Source organism: Lagenorhynchus albirostris, chromosome 8 (assembly GCF_949774975.1).
Source record: "Lagenorhynchus albirostris chromosome 8, mLagAlb1.1, whole genome shotgun sequence".
Taxonomy (NCBI): domain Eukaryota; kingdom Metazoa; phylum Chordata; class Mammalia; order Artiodactyla; family Delphinidae; genus Lagenorhynchus; species Lagenorhynchus albirostris.
In genome coordinates, this window is record NC_083102.1 from 91427993 (window position 1) to 91446457 (window position 18465).

The following is an 18465-nucleotide window of genomic DNA, read 5'->3' on the forward strand; positions in this document are numbered from 1 at the left end:
TGAAGAGGAGGCTAGGATAGGGCTTCCTGGGTCAAGGCCTTTCGTGAGGATCCAGTTTCCCTGGAAATCAGCCCCTGGAAAAATCTTGGGTCGATAATAGCTGTTTCTCTATCAACACTTAACCACCCACTAAGCGTCCAAGTGAGTAATCCACCAGGAGAAATGAAATCATGAATCACGAATACATACCAAATTTAAAATTCTAATAACACCCATTCTAGATCAGCTTATATTGAGTACAATTATACTAGCAGAAAAGGGTCTAAATCAACTGAAAGGGTTTTAAGAATTCTCTTCTATAAACAATTGTCCAGTGAATTGACTCTTCTATGTCATCTAATCTATTTTTTTGTATGTACCTCCAAACACAAACATGTCAGAAAGAAAAGTAACCAAAAAAAATGAGGCTGGTGTGAGAAGAAACTGCTGATTACGGACGTCGTCAGATTTCTGTGATACACAGACTAGGGCAGCGACAGTCGGCACCTCGGAGGGGCCTCCACTGAAAGCTGTTATTTGTGCTGTATTGATGGCCAGGCAGCAGGGACCACCGAGTGACCAGCAATGACTGGGATGCAGGGGTTTGCGGAAGGGAGGCAGGCTGTGGAGCAAAACCCGGAGGAACAAGCATATTTCTGCACAAATAACAACTCCAACGTAGACTGTTTCAAGCCGTGTACCCGAATGAAACAAGCTTTCCATAACAAATGACTCATCGGAAGGAGTCAAGGTCATTGCTGGAGATTACCCAAGGTTTATTTGGAATGACACAGCACTGAAAACAGACTCGTTACCGATGACTTGTGGATACAGCATACATCATCTATATCTTATTTTCGGACAATCGGTGAAGATGAGTTGCATCAATAAAAAGAGGTGGAAATATATAGGAGCTTTTTGAAATAGTGTTCTTTGGGGGTGGATTGAAATGCCCCGATCATCAGCCAGCCAGTCTCAGAAAGGCAGAAATTAAGACAATTTAGCTGCTAATCCCCACTCGCCCACCTCCAGTCCTGGTGGCCGGACATCCAGATCATCAGACTCTGCTTTCTCCAAAGGGGCAGCAGCTCCGACGTGCCGTTAGTCATCGCATCCTGAAGAATGCACATTCCGAACACAGATACTGTCCACCGTTTTGGCAATGGGATGGCTGCTTTTGCCCAGAGGCAAAACTGCAACTGTGATTCCAGACGGAATGAGAGCAACGCATGTATCAATGACACATAAGAGGCTAAAAGCTACAATGGAAAGGAGAGAGCGCAACTATGTATCTGTAGCCTTGTGCATACACATAGATCCAGGAGTGATGAGAAACAGCTCGTGTGACTGTGTGTCCATATATATAGAGAGAGAGGTGCTGGTAAAGAACAGTGACAACTTTTGCAGCAGTTTCGTTTTAAACACAGCAAATGTGACAGGGAGAGAGAGAGAGAGCACGTGCTCACACCTGCACAGGGGAATAGATAATCTCGTATTACAGGACAATTCATCACGTCTTCTGCAGGGAAGCCACTCAATACCATACACTTGGTGCAGAGAAATTAAGGTTCTGGTCTGGAGAAAGCTACTTTAGAACTGGTGGGAGGGGGTCGAGTATACAAGTCTCCACAGCTTGGACAAAGCACAGACAAACCTGTTAGCAAGAGCGTGGGAACCAGTGAAGACTTTTTCCTTAATTTACTTGGTTTTTTTTCCTCTAAACATTTGTTTGCGCACATGCTTCATTGACATAGCCTCCCAAACTTTGTCTGGCATTGGTCTGCAAATCACTGAGTGTCATAGCAAAAGTGAACTCTTCAGGTTTTCACAAAGGTTTAAAAACCCAGTAATCAGGCTCTTTCTACAATACTTTTGGCCCTAATCCAGGCGCCGGGTGAAGTTCTCTGGAAAGAGGCCTTTGTACGTGGCGAGGTCTCTGTACTGAAGCCAGTCTGATTCCTTCACGCCTACCAGCCAGCCTGCATCCTGCAAGACAAAGACAGTGCTTTCAGAGTCCAACAAACTACTGGAAAAATCTGCATTGCCAAAGATTAATAAAATAATGGGTTTAATGAGCATTGTGGTCCTGCACGAGGATGATGCATTACATGTAAACAGGTGTGCTGAGCTCAGGGGGAAGGCTTGTCCCAAGTAAGTTGTTAGTTAAAAAAAAAAAAAGGAGTAAACATTTGAAATTGTTTTATGTATATTGTTAATTGAAGGTTAATATTAATATTATAATTTTGTATAAAGTATAGTTAATTGATGCTAACTGGATTATGACGTAAGTCCTTAAGGAAGAGGAAAGAATTAGAATTATAGCCAGTGCAGGGAATTCCCTGGCAGTCCAGTGGTTAGGACTGCGTGCTCTCACTGTCGAGGGCCGGGGTTCAAACCCTGGTCAGGGAACTAAGATCCCACAAGCCGAGCAGTGTGGGAGGGAGGGAGGGAGGGAGGGAGGGAGGAAGGAAGGGTTATAGCCAGTGCAAAGAGAGGAACACCGGGTGAAAACATCACACACAGGACCATTTCCTGTCCTGTGGATCACAGTGAAAAAAAGGCTTGAGGACCAGTGGGCTGGAATATAGTGCTGACAAGGCCATGGAAGGTCTTTTATTTCATCCTCAACCACTTGCTTATAAGAAGGAACTCTGTCTGCCAGCTCGTATCATGTAACTGAAATAAACCACCATATACAAGGCTTACCAAATACTAACAGCTCGATATGTGTTGCCTGATATCACTATCGTGTTCATTGTTTTTCAAGTTTATATAAACTACAAAGCTGTTTGATGTCATGACATTCTTGCTGGCAACATTTGTAGAGTCTTTGTAAATTACTCCTCAAAAACATTTCTCTATCATATAGGCGTGCCCCCACAAAAATGAAGATAGTTAACCACGGAAAGTTTAAAGAACCCATCCGTGCACGGTCATACAGCACGGGAGACCAAACGTAAAACTGAGAGACAGAGGTTGCCATCTGCCCTTGGCCTTCTGGAGATAAGCAGAGTCTAGCTGGGAAAAGCTGAGTTGAAGGATCTATTTTAAACACACAGACCGTATGAAGTGAAACGAGAGGGAAATGACTGCCTTTATTATGTTAACCAATGCAGGAAAGAGATCTCACTTAAAATGAGGGATAGCCGGATTTAATCTGAACCAATCCCCAATATAGTTCAAGTACATCAGATAAAACAAGGTCTCAAAAATTAAATAAAGAAGCTGAATACATTCCCTTTGATATAATCTGAGACCATAAACTGATGCTGCTATATAGACAAGAAATATAAGCATTTAGACAGGCCAATATCTGAAGGCAGAAAAAAATAACACTGAGAAAAAAAATGATTCAATAAAATAACTGATAAAATCCTAGCTGACGAGGAAAAGTGTCCTCTAGAAAATTATGATGTTATGTATGCGAAGGACAAAGTTATACTTAGAGCAAAAGATGATAACTAAATATTTTCTAAACCTCTAGTAGACATATAAAAGGTCATATTTCCCCCTCAAGTGTCTATATTTGACTTTATTTACAGCAGGTGAAAAATCTAATGCAGCCAAGTGGAGTCACTCATTTTAAAATAGTTTCAATAAAAATAAAAATAAAGGGCTGGCACAAAGCCATAATCAAGATATATTCCAACACATACATTCTGAAATGCAACTTATAAAGTGAAGAATCATAGTTAATAGCAATCTTTAGTGAGGAAAATATAGAAAATTAAACTTTAACTGCTTAAAACATGGGGTAGACTAAAGATTTCCAGTTTTGGTAGTGGCAAAATAGCTGGTATCAGACAAATGCTTTTGCATAGAACAGTTATAAACAACTAGAACAACTAGATATTTATATGTAGTTATATATACATATGCATACAGAAATGCAACTATTTATATTTAGAAATGACAGCTATAAAATATGTTTATATATTAGAATCTGACAAATAACGGAGTTGTGCATGTATAACAACTATTTGAAGGCACTGAGGATGACCAAAAGCAGGTAGAAATTGGGGGATATTTGACCCTTGAAACTGCATTGGGTGAGATCTGCTAATAGAGCTTTCTCCCTGAGGATCAGCCTCAGTCTGGGTGACGCAGGGCATTCAGAGAAGTACTTTTATGGAGAATATCTTGAAAGAGAGAACTACTGTCTTCGGTACGCGGGCCTCTCACTGTTGTGGCCTCTCCTGTTGCGGAGCACAGGCTCCGACGCACAGGCTCAGCGGCCATGACTCACGGGCCTAGCCGCTCCGCGGCATGTGGGATCTTCCCGGGCCGGGCACGAACCCGCGTTCCCTGCATCGGGAGGCGGACTCTCAACCACTGCGCCACCAGGGAAGCCCAGAACTACTATCTTGAAAGAGAGAACTACTAAGAAATTTAAAGCAGCTATTGTAACTCGGTTCAAGTACTTAAACTGAAAGATGGTAATAATGAGAATAGATGGGAAAACCTCAGCAAAAAACAGAAACTATATAAAAGAAAACATAGAAATTATAGACCTGTGTAAGTAATATCTGAAATTAAAAATTCCCAAGATCAGATTAACAACAAATTCAACACAGCAGAAGGCTCACTGTACTCAAAGAAGATCAATGGAAATTATCCAATGTGAGTACAAAGAGGAGTAAATACTGAACAAAAAACCCAGAGTCTTAGACATCAAGAAGTCCAACATATATATAGTTGGAGACAGAGGAAAAAGAGGTGAAAGAGAGCAAAAAATTAGGAAATAATAGCCAAAAATCTTCCGAATGTAATAAAAAAAAAAATCAAGATACAAGTCTAAGGAGCTCATGAACCCCAAGCATGAAACCTAAAAAAAAAATAACACCTAAGCACATTAGAGCTGAACTGATGAAAACCAAAGATACAGAGAAATTCTAAAAAGTACTCAGGTGTATACTGAGTATACACAGTGTATACTGAGTACACAGTGTATTTGAGAAACAAGGTTAAACAAATTACAGCTGACTTCTAATATGAATCGGAGAGAGCAGAAAACAATGGAGTAACATCTTTAAAGAGTTGAAAGAAAAAAAAATCCAACTCAGAATTCTTCCTCTAGTGAAAAATCTTTAAAAATGAACATGAATAAAGGCGTCAAATAAACGTCATGTAAACAAATGCTGAGAGGATTTACTGCTAGATCAGCACTCTAGGACTCAATCTATAGGAAGAAATCAGAGCACTGGAAATGGCAAACATGTTGGTAAATATAAAAGACTAGCTTTTTTCCTCTTTATTTCTTTAAAAGATAACTTATGGTTAATGCAAATATATATATAAATTTATATTTTATAATATATTTTATAAGTATAAAATATATTTGATATATATTTTACATATTTTCCTAAGTTTATAATGAGGTGTTTAATGATTTTCAGATACCTAGACACTTTTGCCTGATATTGGTAATTTATGCTTTGTCATCTATTTGTATTAAAAAAAATATATAATAGCATCCCAGTGGCATCCCAAAAGAAGTGTCCTAAAAATCTAGTTAGTGATGCTGTGACCTTAAGCCCTTTTCAGAGCTGTCACACAGCATCTCAGAAGGTAGAAACGTCTTCAGGAAGTCACTGTGCCCAACTGACTCTCAGGAAAAACCGATACAGCCTGCAGTACTTTCCACTCTCATCCTTTACCTGGTCAGCTTCCGAATCTGAGGGCACAACCAACACCACGTCACCCCTTTGTAAGGTAAGCTCATCAGAATTTGCTGCCTCGAAATCATGCAGTGTTTCCACCTGCAAGAGATTGTAAGAGAACCGATTCATTTTAGAAAGAAAAGGAGATGTAAAATTAAAGTGTCTCAGCCAGATTATCAGCAGGTTCTCTAAGAAGCATCTCCAAGCTGGATAAAATAGGATGAAGATGAGTCACACCCCAAGGAAGAAGGCCGCTGAAGACAGAAAAGAAATCCTAATCTCTGTTTACTTAAAATATCTGAGTCTTACAGACTGATACTGAGGCCACTTGAATGTATATTTAGTAAAGCAATGCCTTCTGCAAGAACTAAAATGTAGTGCATTAATGAAATTTTAATACATCATATTTTTGTTAGAGATTTGCATTGTATTATCATCAATGTTTTGTTACTGTTTGTTTTTTAACCTGAAGTAAAGATACTTAGTGAAAAGTTCCTCTAACCCCAGCTTCTGTAAAATAATAATTGAGAGCTTGCATGTTATATAGGAATTACTAATTAAGCCTGTGATCAATTTCTTTATAAGCAAACTTCCTTCCCTATCTTACCTTTTAAACCATGACAATCTGTTTCTTTCCCTTCTCTCTTTTTCTGGTTTTTAACTGAAATGTATGTGACATGTGCCATTGTATAATTTAAGGTATACACCGTGTTAATTTGATACATTTATATATGGTAACATGATTGCCACTGTAGCCTAGCTAGCTCCTGATCAGGTTACATAATTATCATTTCTTTTTAGTGGTTGGGTTAATTAAGTTCTAGTCTCTTAGCAGGTTTGATGACTATAATACAACAGTGTCATCTATATTCACCATGGATTAGATCTCTAGGTCTACTTTACTACTTGCTGCAAGTTTGCATCTTTTAACAACATCTGTCTTAACCCATCATCCTTCTTTCCCATTTTTTTGGAAAGATTTCTTTAAAATTTGATTATAGAAAATTTTTTAAAAGCAAAAGGAGAAAGAGTACTATAATGAACCCCCATGGACTCATCACCCAGCTTGGATAATGGTTTAGTCATGGCCAGTTTTCTCTCTCCCATATCCCTCGCCTCAACCCCACTGCCAAGATTAAACACCTGGCTTTTAAGCTGTGTATTTTGCATACAGAATCATAACATGTCAGAGCTGGAAATGACTATGAAATTCATTTTTCTGATGAGAAAACTGAAGCCCAGAGAGAGGGTAACTGCAATTCCCCAGCTCACACTGCAGCTAGTGGGCAAAGCCAGGGAGGGACCCAGCCAGGCCTGGCTTTGCATGGCACCTGCCCCCTTGATTTCATGTCCTCTTCTTAAAACAGAACCCAGTGGGACACATGTCCTCACTGGCCACAAGTCTAGCTTTTTTCTCCACATGAATTCATTCATCAATCCCACCTGGACCCACTGGAGGTGACAAGGTAGCAGTTACTTTCTAATGAGCAGAGAGAGAAAAAGAGGATTCTACTCAATCCCACTACGACAAACGCACATGGAGTTAACACTTGGTAAAAGACAAAGAGCTGAATTAGGAAATGCAAAATCAAACATGCAAATTAACATTCCAACCATATTCTGTTAGGTAGGATTATCTGCCTTTAACCCCTGGCTTAAACTAGGGTATTAGGCTTAAGTATTAGGTATTTACTGGGTTTTTGGTATGCACCCTTCCATTTATGAAGACTTTAGTAGCCATTTGATGGCCTCTCTGAGCAAAACCTTCTTGCCATTATTATTATCATTATTTATTTATTTTTTGCGGTACGCGGGCCTCTCACTGCTGTGGCCTCTCCCGGTGCGGAGCACAGGCTCCGGACGCGCAGGCTCAGCGGCCATGGCTCACGGGCCCAGCCGCTCCGCGGCACGTGGGATCTTCCCGGACCGGGGCACGAACCGTGTCCCCTGCACCGGCAGGCGGACTCTCAACCACTGCGCCACCAGGGAAGCCCCTTTGCCATTATTTTTTATCCTTATCGTGGAAGCCCATTAAGATAGTTATTAACTTTCAGAATAGTTATTGACTCCCTACTCTGTGCCATGCACTACAACAAGGTGCCAGAGCTGACTGAACAATTCATGTACCCTGCCCTCCATGGGGGACCAGATGAGCACACGGGTGATTTCAAGCCCTGGGCTCTAGGGGGCGCTCGGGAGGACACACCCATTCACTACCAAAGAAATCCACCCATTCACTACCAAGGGGCATATCATTTACCCAATGAACCTCAGTTAACTGCAAATCAAATGCAACACAGTTCTCAAGCAGGGCTAAATTTAATTACACTCTGTTCTCCATCCAAAGTGACAGATTTTTCTATTACATTTTCCTGACATTGAATAAAATAAGAAAAAGAAAGCAAAATAAAAAGAAGAAATGTTAAGACCTTGTAGAGGAAACCGGGAGGCCCTTCCTGGAAGGCCTCGCTTGCGGAGGGGGCGGCTGGCTGGGAGGCCTTGCCCGCCTCCTGCTCCTCCGAGGCCAGCGCTGGTGTCTCGCCGGTGGAGCCCGGGAGAGCCGCGTCAACAGTTGCCTCCTTGGACTCTGCACCCATGGTGTCTTCGTGTTCTCCCTCCCCTTCATTGTTGGAGGCGGGCTCTATGACCACCGAAGGAATGACCTTCTCCTAAAGGAAGAAAAATGTGGTTGGCAGCGACTGGGAAAGAAGACTTCTATACCTTCCAAGAGTGGCCACTACCCCACCCCACGCTGCCTGGCTCCACCGTCCCCACCTCCCCCATCCAGCTAAATGCCTGCTGTTCCCTTATTCTGGCCTTTGGCCCTTCCACCTTGTGGCACCTTCCTCCCGACATGGCTTCCTTTCTCTCTCTCCTGAGACAGAAGCCCTTAGTAGGACTAATTTCTGGATCCTTGAACAACCAGGCAGTTTGGTTAAGAGTGAGGTTACTAGGGAAACTGGGAAGTGGGATAGGAGGCTTCGGGGAGAGAGGGCGAGTCACCACGGGAGTGGGGGGACGATCCTGAAAGGGAATGTAGTAGGGCTCTAAGGATGCTCTCATTTTCGCAGTGGTCCGTTCTTGTCCCACTGAACAGTAACCCTCGCTTGAAACTGACATTTCACCTCCTGTGACTGCTTTTCTCCTTGAAATCCTATTGTCGATAAAGATCTGGTGACCCGTGTTTGGAGATAATCTGCCTGTCCTTTGCTTGTTGATTATCATCAGAGCCCACACTGCAGTGACAACTTGAGGGATGACAAGTCCCGCCAAGCACTCTAAGTACTGTGTTGTCTGGGGGAAAAGCAGAACCAAAGGATCAGGATCTCGCTTTCATTTTTTAACAAAGATAAGCACTGAGGGGAATTCCACTAGCCTAATGGAAGCCTGGACATCAAGTTCGCTACATCCTCAGGTATCAGCGGACACAGGCACCTCCGTTCTTCAATTTGGAGAAAACAATACACTCTTTCAACAAGCACAGCAATACGTACAGGAATATGCCTGGCATTGTGACAAAGAAAATCTACGGACAAAACGGCATATATGTTTGAGTTGTTTCTCTAAGTAGTACTGCTACCTGCTGTTTGAAGGGCTCATTCAATTTCAAGCTTTAAATAACTCTGGAGAGGTTACTGGAAATTTATTATGAGTAAAATAATCAGGAAAAAGCAAAGCCTCACATGAAACCAACTCTTCTCTGTTTCTACTTAGAAGAGCAAAGAACACGGGCTTGAGAAGAGCTGTCCTGCTTTGGCTCCTGGGTTTGAGGCTCCCCATTAGGAATGTCTGCATTTGTTGCCTTTGAATGTTTCTCCAAAGAAAGGAAGAGCTCGGGTAACTCCAACTTCATGTACGTATCAATGACCCATTTTCTTTTGAAAGTGCAACACAGGGGTGGGCTTTTGGTGAAAGGAGCCTAATGGTGAGTTTGGGGCACTCTAATAAAAATAATGACCACAGAACAGTAATTACAGTAATATAAATAACTCCTAATACGGGCTTCTCACCATGTGCCTGGTACCTGGCTAAGCACTTTCTGGCTCTTTTCTCACTGCATCCAACAACCCTGTATTTGTTCTATCATATTCTCTTCCTCCTTCCCCCATTCTCATCCTTTTCAGCGTGCTTCACTCCTTTTCTCCATCACGTTATTCCACGGTTTCCTTTGCCCCTACCTGTGCTTAAGGTCAGTCCGCCAGAGCAATAGGGGCCCATGTGGAGCCTCACGATGCTGATACAGAGAGAATGCTGAGGCCACTCTTCCTGAGAATCGAGTATTGCGTTTTGGTGGAATGCAATGCCACAGAATGGCTACCAACGGTCCACAGCTCCACATTCAAAAGAGGTACCACCATTAACCAACAGACAGAGGATTTCAATGGGCGTTACCTCCCTAGAACCTCCATTTACTAGGACATGTACCTGAGTTGCTGCTGCTTCTGTTTCTACCGGTTGAGGTCTGTCACCATCTACAGCCTCTGTGGCTTCGGTGTCAATCTTGGCCTCCTCTGAACTCGCTCCTTCTCCAGCAGGAAGAGTCACCTTCTCTGTCTCTGCTTCCCCCACGGGGCCCCCCTCGGCTGCCGGCACCAAGGTCCCAGCCGTCACATCAGCATCCGTTGCAGGGATGAGCTGTAAACCAGAAACCAAACAGGCTGTGTCTGTCTCCAGGGGCCTCAGTAAGAGTCAGACTCAGCCCTTTCACGTCTGTCGCCTCCTCTGAGGCCATCAGACTTCCAGGCTTTTTTTGTCATGTCCTTAAGCCCCAGATGCAGGTACACCAGAGCCTGCCATTTGCTCCACAAAACCCTGACTCCTCTCCCTCCTGACCCCCAACAACGCTGCATTCCTCAGCTTTCCTTGCAGTTGGGTGTAGCACATTGGAATTTGAATGGAAGTGACACATGCCACTCCTGAGACATGGCTTTTGAGGTGCGTGGTCCCCTCCTCAAGCTCTTTCTAGCTCTGTTGGCTGAAAGCAGAGGGCAGCAAGGCTGTAGAGGCTATCTGAGTGATGAAATGGAAGGGGCCCGGGCCCGATACTACCTGGGTCATGGAAGAAAGCCACTTAAAATTACCCTCATCGCACAAAGTCGGAATTTAGAAAAACTGTATTTTAGTATGAACTTTCAAATCTTCATGGGGAAAGGTCCCAGAAGCTAAATCACAGTCATGAAAAAAAAAAAAGTAGGAACTTTCTCAATGAGACCTCTTGAGAATGAAGGGAAAATCATTTTTGTCATCAAATATGCAATATAATCCAAAAATCAAATCAGACTCTGGGTCCTTTACTGAGAAAAGCAAGACAGAAAAAAAGAGAATTTTGTTTCTAAGGTTGGAACGCAGTCAGAAGAGCTTTGAATAGTATTTAAAACTTGTAATAACGAAATGAAGTGCAATCAGAAGTTTTAGTTTTGCACAGATTGGCTATGGAGTCCAAGTCTTGAACCAGACTCTCACATCAGTTTGGCAGACGTGATTTGAGAGCTTCAAATCGGAAAGACTGAGACAGAAGGAGAATTGTAGCTTGATCTTATATAATACACTCAGGACGCATCTTTCAAAAACTGATCTTGACAGCTGATGTGATTAGCATTAGCCGTTCCTTTTCTTTATTGAATAAATTCTACCCAGTCTGTCCTACTAAGTTAGGAAAGCTCTGATGTTGCAGATATTAACTGTCAAACCCAGAATACTGAAAAGGGTGATGGAGAGTGCCTGCCAATCGGGCCTCAGAAATGGGACATGGAGATTCTGAGCTACACACCTACAGTCACAGCCGGGCATTTTTTAAAATAACAACTTTCTTCTGACTCCAATTTACTTTTATTTATAAAAATAACCCATTGCAGTATACACACTACTAAACAGAAATTAGATAACCAACAAGGACCTACTGTATAGCACAGGGAACTATACTCAGTATCTTGTAATAATCTATAAAGGAAAAGAATCTGGAAAAGAATACACACATATATATATGTATGACTGAACCACTCTGCTGTACACTGGAAACTAACACAACATTGTAAACAAACTATACTTCAATTAAAAAAAAGAAAAATAAATAAATAACCTGTTGCAGAATACATTTTTCTGCCACATTTTACTTTAGAAATGAAAAATAATGCTAACAGTGGAGTATTTGTTATAAGTATTACTCATATTCTTAGAAATTTACTTCCCTCTCTTAGGAGAATTTCCTATTATGAGAATTTGGCTCTCCACACGGTATGCAACAATCCAAAATGCAGCCACTGGCCATGACATGGCATTTATTTATTTTTTCTACTCTGACATTAAGCACATGACTTCAGAAAAGTAATCCTTCTACCTGAATTGTAATATACTTATTTATGATGAATTATAAACGTTGGTAACTACTGAAGTGGGGTAACAGGTACAGGGGGATTTATATTTAGGTGAATAACTGAAAATTCCTATAATAAAAAGTTAATTTAAAAATTTAAGAGAATTGCATCTCTTGTTTTACATAAACGGGTCTTTTTATGTATATGTTTGTTACCATTGTTAAAAGAGTAATACTCAGAACATATATTAGGAGGGCATCTTAATTCTAAGAAGAGTGATGAACAACTGCTCTTAGCTTTACTGTTGGAGAAGCCAACAAGCTCTCTCCAGGATCCTAAGGACCTAATGAATCTTCTTCCTCATCGGAAACTATACATAAAGACCACGTGCATGCAATGAACTTATGAGCTCAAATGTAGAAAACAAGTTGTATTGTCATCATTCTAAGTTATGTATGCTTTCTATCTGTCTGGAAAAATCACACCTATGGAGTGAACATCCCCCTGGTTTCAACAGCTTCGAACCAGACGGGCTCTATACTATGCAGACAGCATGGGCAAGCAGTGAATACCATTACATACACACATACACGCAGACACAGTGTTACAGATCGAAAAGCAGGCATTATCGTATTGACAGGCTACTCCTCCAAGTTATCATACATAAACCCTTCCTTACATACATGTTCCAAGCACATACTGTTAGTAATTGGATTTTACTCTCAACTGGATTGATGTATCTCCCGAAGAGAATATATTTTTGTGAAGTATCGATGGGGTTACCAAAAGTAATTCTTTAACTCGATACAAATAGAATGTTAATAATGAGTCCCCGATTTATCTCTATGGCTCTCTATAACCATCAGTTTGGTTGTATCCGATTTTACTAGTGCAAGATATACATGTTATCACCTCTCCTTTGTTAAATAATTTTAATAGGCATCCTCATTGGCTGGATCTGATTTACACCTGACAGGGTGGTTGCAGCGATGCCGGCCACCAGCAGGTGTAGACCAAGGGCTCTTGTCTGTCTGCTCTGAGGTTCGCTGACCTCAAAGGAACAAATAGCCCAGCTTTAGCATATCAGCAATTTACCTGATCCCTGTCACACACAAAAAAAGGGATGGAGCAGGTGGAATATTGTTGATAAGAATGACGGCAGATATAAATCACCAAAATATTGAAAGTAACAATGCTAATAAAGACAAGGTGCTAAGGAAATGGCACTGACTACAGACAGGAAAAGCCAAACACTTTGAATGACCTACTTGGGAAAGGGAAGAAATGATCACTCCTCCATCCTTCTCTGAGTCCATTAGAAATGAATTCCTATTTTTCTAGCTGAAATTAACACTGTGGTTTTACAGACCTTAAGAACATTATAGAAACAGAGAAGGACGTCGCCACCTGTACTCCCTTGTATCTTTTGGCCTCTGTCCGACACTCCTCTGAAAAATCAAGGATGCCCTGACCCTCGCCTTATGTCTGGAATCTGTGCCATATTTTCTTCTCTTACCAAAATATTTCCAGTGCATATTTACTGACTGCAATAATAGAACAACATAATAATACAATGGAAAATAGAATCCATTTGCTCAGATCAGACGTTAGCTCTAGATAAATCAAGAACAGATTAAAAAGGTTTTCAGTGACAGAGTTATCCCTCTATGATTATTTTTATGCATTCCAATCTGTCAGCTAATGTAGACTTAGACTCTAAATTTAGTCTTTCCTAGACTCTAGACACCTGCAACCACAATGACTAATGACTGTATTTTTTGTTTTTTTTAAAAGGGAGACCAGAGTATTGAAACTACTGAAAGTATTTCAAGCCTTTGATATTCAACGTTACTAAATTTTTCTCTTCACTACACATTTTAAGAGAAACACTATTATCTTCTTCCAAAACTGTACTATCTGTTCGCCAAATAGATTTATGGTGGGAAATCATCTGATGCAAAAAAAGACTAAAAACAGTTCTCCCTACCCTCAGGTTGTTTACCATATCCACAAGGTCCCTGAGTCACATGGACCCTATTGCCAATTTGCACATTAATCACACAGAAATCACAGGAATCTGCAGGGGACCTTCTTTGAGAAGGTGAGCGGTTCTCACTTTATCACAGTGTATAGCTCTTACTGCCTTTTAATCTTCTGCCTCAACAATCCCCTTGGTGGAAAGCAATATGGTCATGGCATGCATGGCAGAGTCTTTTCAAACACCTACGTGCCTTAGCGAGATTTCCTGCAAGCGGAATGAAATGAATGCAATGCAACAATGCCCCCCCCCCCTATCCTGCACAGCAGGGGAACACAGTGGGTGACAGAAACTAACCGGTCCCTCTGGGCAATGGTGCCCTAGAAGCAGGTCAACAAGGGCTGAGACCCCAGATAAGAGCTGTGATTGGCTGCAGGAGAATTTGTAATCTGCAGGCTTTGTGTAATTTATTGATTTACTTTATTCATTCATGGTTTGTTTTCTTGGCAATATTAGCTCTGAACAATGCCTGAAAAGCAGCTTGCCAACTGTGTAACTGACCTGGATGAGGAAAAGTGAAGAGATGCCCTAGTATGAAATTCCTATAGGGTAGGCCATCTGAAAATAGGTATTTTTCTGCATAAAAAAATAATAGATACCATGGTTTTCAAAATAATAAAGTAAACAACTTATGGTACCATTTTGATATATTTTTATTCATTTTCTGTGCATATAGGGACTTTGTTTATTTTAGAACACATGGATTGTGTTTCTTGGAAAAATTATATTAGTGGATATATAACACTTTGTTTTCTCTATTTAACAATTTATTTAACAGTTCTCCTATAATTGAACACTAGCTGGTTTCTAGTTTGTGTGTATGTGTGTTAATACAATATAGTTTCTTTTTAAAATGTTAGTATTTTTATTAAATGGTGGTCATTAGAGAAAATTTGGAAAACATGGGAGCGTAAAAAAGAAACCAAAGTACTCATCATTTTATGACCAACGTTAACATTTTGATGTGTTTTCTCCCACACATCTTTTTGCTATGGACACACGTGCTTGAACTTAACTGGGATTATCTATCTACGGTTGCACCCTTGGTCCCAGCTAGTAGCAGAGGCATCACCTAGGAGCTTGTTAGAAATGCAGGGTGTCAGGCCCCACCCCAAACCTACTGAATTGGAATCTTAATGAAGTCCAGGGAATTCACGTATGTAGTCAAGGTAGCACTGCCTTTTGCACTCTGCATTACATTGTAAGCATTTCACAGCCATCTGTCTTAAATCCCCCAAATGCATGTGTCAAAGGATGTGTTGGTGTGAGAGTGACAGTAGGTCCCAGGTGGCCTGGATGCTTCAGAGAGATGTGCCCGCACTCATGGTGGGCTGGGTACCAGTGTCTTCTATCTGGGGTGGGATGGATGACACATATTTTTCTATGCCAGGCTCAGTTACTGTGCTTTTAGGATTTGTTCATGCCTTGGTTTGTGGAAAATTCTCCAGAGCTTGGCTAATACTTTGAGTACTATTCATGCTTTGACTCACTTTGTATATTTAAGCGTAAAGAGCATTAACATGAAAAAATACACTGATAACAGTGAATCTAGTAAAATTTTGTGATTTATTTTTTTTCTGTTTCAGTCTTACAATCTTCAGTTATGTGCTCACCGGATGCATTTGATTTTCATTAAAATATTCCTGGGGTAAATGACACAAATGATAAGTAAAGAATGTAAGAAATACATATTTTTAATTTGGTTACCCTTGCGTCAGAGAGTAGCCATCTTCCTGACATTTGCTCTTGGCAGGAGGCACTTGGCTAAAAGATCACTGAATTCTAGGCTTTCCAATTTATCCCAAACATGGAGAGTAATAATTCTGATCCACAGACAGGTTTCTGCTTGACAGTTTCAATATATGCACATTCTGTAGGCTGTCGGGGAAACTGACCTTTACTGTAGCTCTACAATTTTCCAGGTGCTATCCCAGGTCTTTTACACTTATTGCATGTTATTCACCCAACAGCCCTATTAGATATAGTCCCGCTTTCTACACAAGTCAACTCATACTTAGGGACTTGCCCAGTCCGTAAACCAGGATTGGAACAGTCTAACTCTAAATTCTGTGTTTTTTCACACCAAACGGCAACCAAGAAAGCAACGCACCTCTAAATCAGAGTTCCACAGCGATCCTGAGACCCGGCACCTCCACAGACCTGCCACGTCCTACGGACAACTCCCAAGCGAGCAGTGTTTGCTGAAGAATTCAAGCATGTTCTTACAGCCAATGCATTCACTCACACTCTTGGATTTGTAGATTATAAATAAAATTTTTTTTGAGATTTGTAGATTATAAATAAAATTTTTAAGCTGAGATTTTTTTAAGTTGAGAATAGTAGATTATAAATAAAATTTTTATTTGTAGACATGATGTCTCTGGGCACCTAAGCAAACATGTTGTAAAATCCCTCTGACTTGATACAAATTATGTAATCGAAAGCTATCAAGAAGAGATTGGTTGAATAGAATTTCTCCCCATTATTTTTGTCAGTAGTCCTGTAAATTCCATTGTTTAGAAAGATATGTACAGAATGGGAAAGTGGAAAAGAAGATGAATCCATCTCCTGGTGTTATCCAGTGCACTGCAGAGTTACAACTGAAAACACTTAGAAACTGGGCACTTGGGCAGTCCTAGCTATGTTCCCAAGTTAGAGATTGATATGATTCCACAGCTGGAAGGACCGGAGGCCTCATCTAACCCAGAGTTCTCATTTTACAAGGGAGGAAATAAGGTGGAGTGGCAGTAATCCTAGAGATGGAGCTGGTGACCTGGGTTTTAGTTCTGACTCTCCCACTAACAAGCATTGGAGCTGGAGTGACCCCTGAGTCCCTCTGGGAAGTAATGAAGGGAGATGAATCTCACAGTGTGAATCCTGGCTCCAGGCCATCCTGGCCTTTTCCTGCCCAGCCCTTGTTCTGGATCCAACATGAGCTCTTGACTTGTCCAAAGATCCAAGCATTTGTATGAAAACACAGGATTCTCTTCAGGATCCATTTTCTTTTTTTTTTTTTTTTTTTTCGGTACGCGGGCCTCTCACTGCTGCCGCCTCTCCCATTGCGGAGCACAGGCTCCGGACGCGCAGGCTCAGCGGCCATGGCTCACGGGCCCAGCCGCTCCGCGGCATGTGGGATCTTCCCGGACCGGGGCACGAACCCACGTCCCCTGCATCGGCAGGCGGACTCTCAACCACTGCGCCACCAGGGAAGCCCCAAGGATCCATTTTAAAGAAAATCTTAAGAGGCAGCTAGAGAAGAGAAGGTTCCTACACTAAGATACAGTCTGGTGGACGGTACTCCTTCTCTCATAAACTACACTTAAAACATGGCAGGTCATAATTCCCCTTCAGCAAGACTGTACTGTGAGCTCTCCCATGGAACACCGTGCCTCCAATACTGTTCCCTTCACAGGTTGCTCCTGGTATTACAAACTTCATTTGATAATCTATACGTTTCCTTTCTAATAAAGGAATTTAGTGGGTTTTTCTCCCCCTGACCTTCAGCTCAATCATCTTTTTCAATCTACTCTCCTAGTATTGCCTGCAGTCCCATCGTAAGCCTTAAGCAGCCTGGTCCCAGGGCAACTCAGCTGCTGGCAGCAGCGTTGCCACGGCAACATCTGTCCAATTTAGCTCCACACTTTCCTTAAAAATTAAGATCTCCTGCTGAAATGCCAAAGTTAAGGAATTTGGGGTTAATTTGGCCTTTAAGGTCATAGCAGAATATCTAATAACCATACACATTAAATTCTTAAAGTTTTAATTAGAGATTCATTTGCAAAGTGTATGGGAGAAATGCACAGGAAAGGTGGATTTATCTTTATAAGCAAAGGTAAATATTGTGTGTTGTACACTCTCAGAGATTGGGACGTGAGCAAGTATTAGTTTCAGAAGTAGCCACAAAACACAGCTTCAGTGGGGGTTGCAAAGAACTTGTTAGAGAGGCTCTTTAGAAAATGCCTTTACCCCACAATAAACATTTCACCCTGCCTGGCTATGGTATCTTTGAGCATTTGCTGCCACTACTCAAACTGCCTTCTAGTGAACAGGCTCAGGCTGGGGTTAGCAGAAGGCAGAGGCAGGGCTGCCAGACACACCCAGAGACTAAACCAAAAAACGGAGATCTGCAAATCACCTAAATGTCATCATGCTCTGTTGGCAAAACTCCCAACCCTGACCCTGCCAAGAACCACAGGCATGTCCTTGGGCAACCTGTGACTCAGCCAGATGGCCGTCGGAGGCCTGAATCTTGAGGAAAGGTAAGCAGCTGACTGTCGCATGTGGAAGACCCAACTGCCTACCCTCTGATAGGACAGCCTTTGACTAGTCCCTGGACTTGGTAAGTAAAACACTCCATGCAGATCTGTCGCCCCATTTGTCTAGCAAATAGAAGCTGGAGAATAAGACATGATTCAAGGGCTCTCTCATTACAAAGGATTTGGAAATCCTTAACTGTTTAATGTAGTAAGTTGTA

At 41.6% G+C, this 18465-nt stretch overlaps 1 protein-coding gene across 3 annotated transcripts in view; it reads right to left on the reverse strand.

The window, feature by feature from the left end:
• Window positions 1-731: 731 nt before the first annotated feature.
• Window positions 732-18465, reverse strand: part of AMPH (amphiphysin) — a 192023-nt gene continuing 174289 nt past the window's right edge. For all 3 annotated transcript variants that reach the window (XM_060157340.1, XM_060157341.1, XM_060157339.1), the window contains 4 exons: window positions 10065-10274; window positions 8069-8308; window positions 5637-5738; window positions 732-1965 (listed from right to left, as the gene is read on the reverse strand). In XM_060157340.1, the coding sequence (XP_060013323.1) occupies window positions 1858-1965; window positions 5637-5738; window positions 8069-8308; window positions 10065-10274 (660 nt within the window). In that variant the 3' untranslated portion in view covers window positions 732-1857. The remainder of the gene's footprint in view (window positions 1966-5636; window positions 5739-8068; window positions 8309-10064; window positions 10275-18465) is intronic.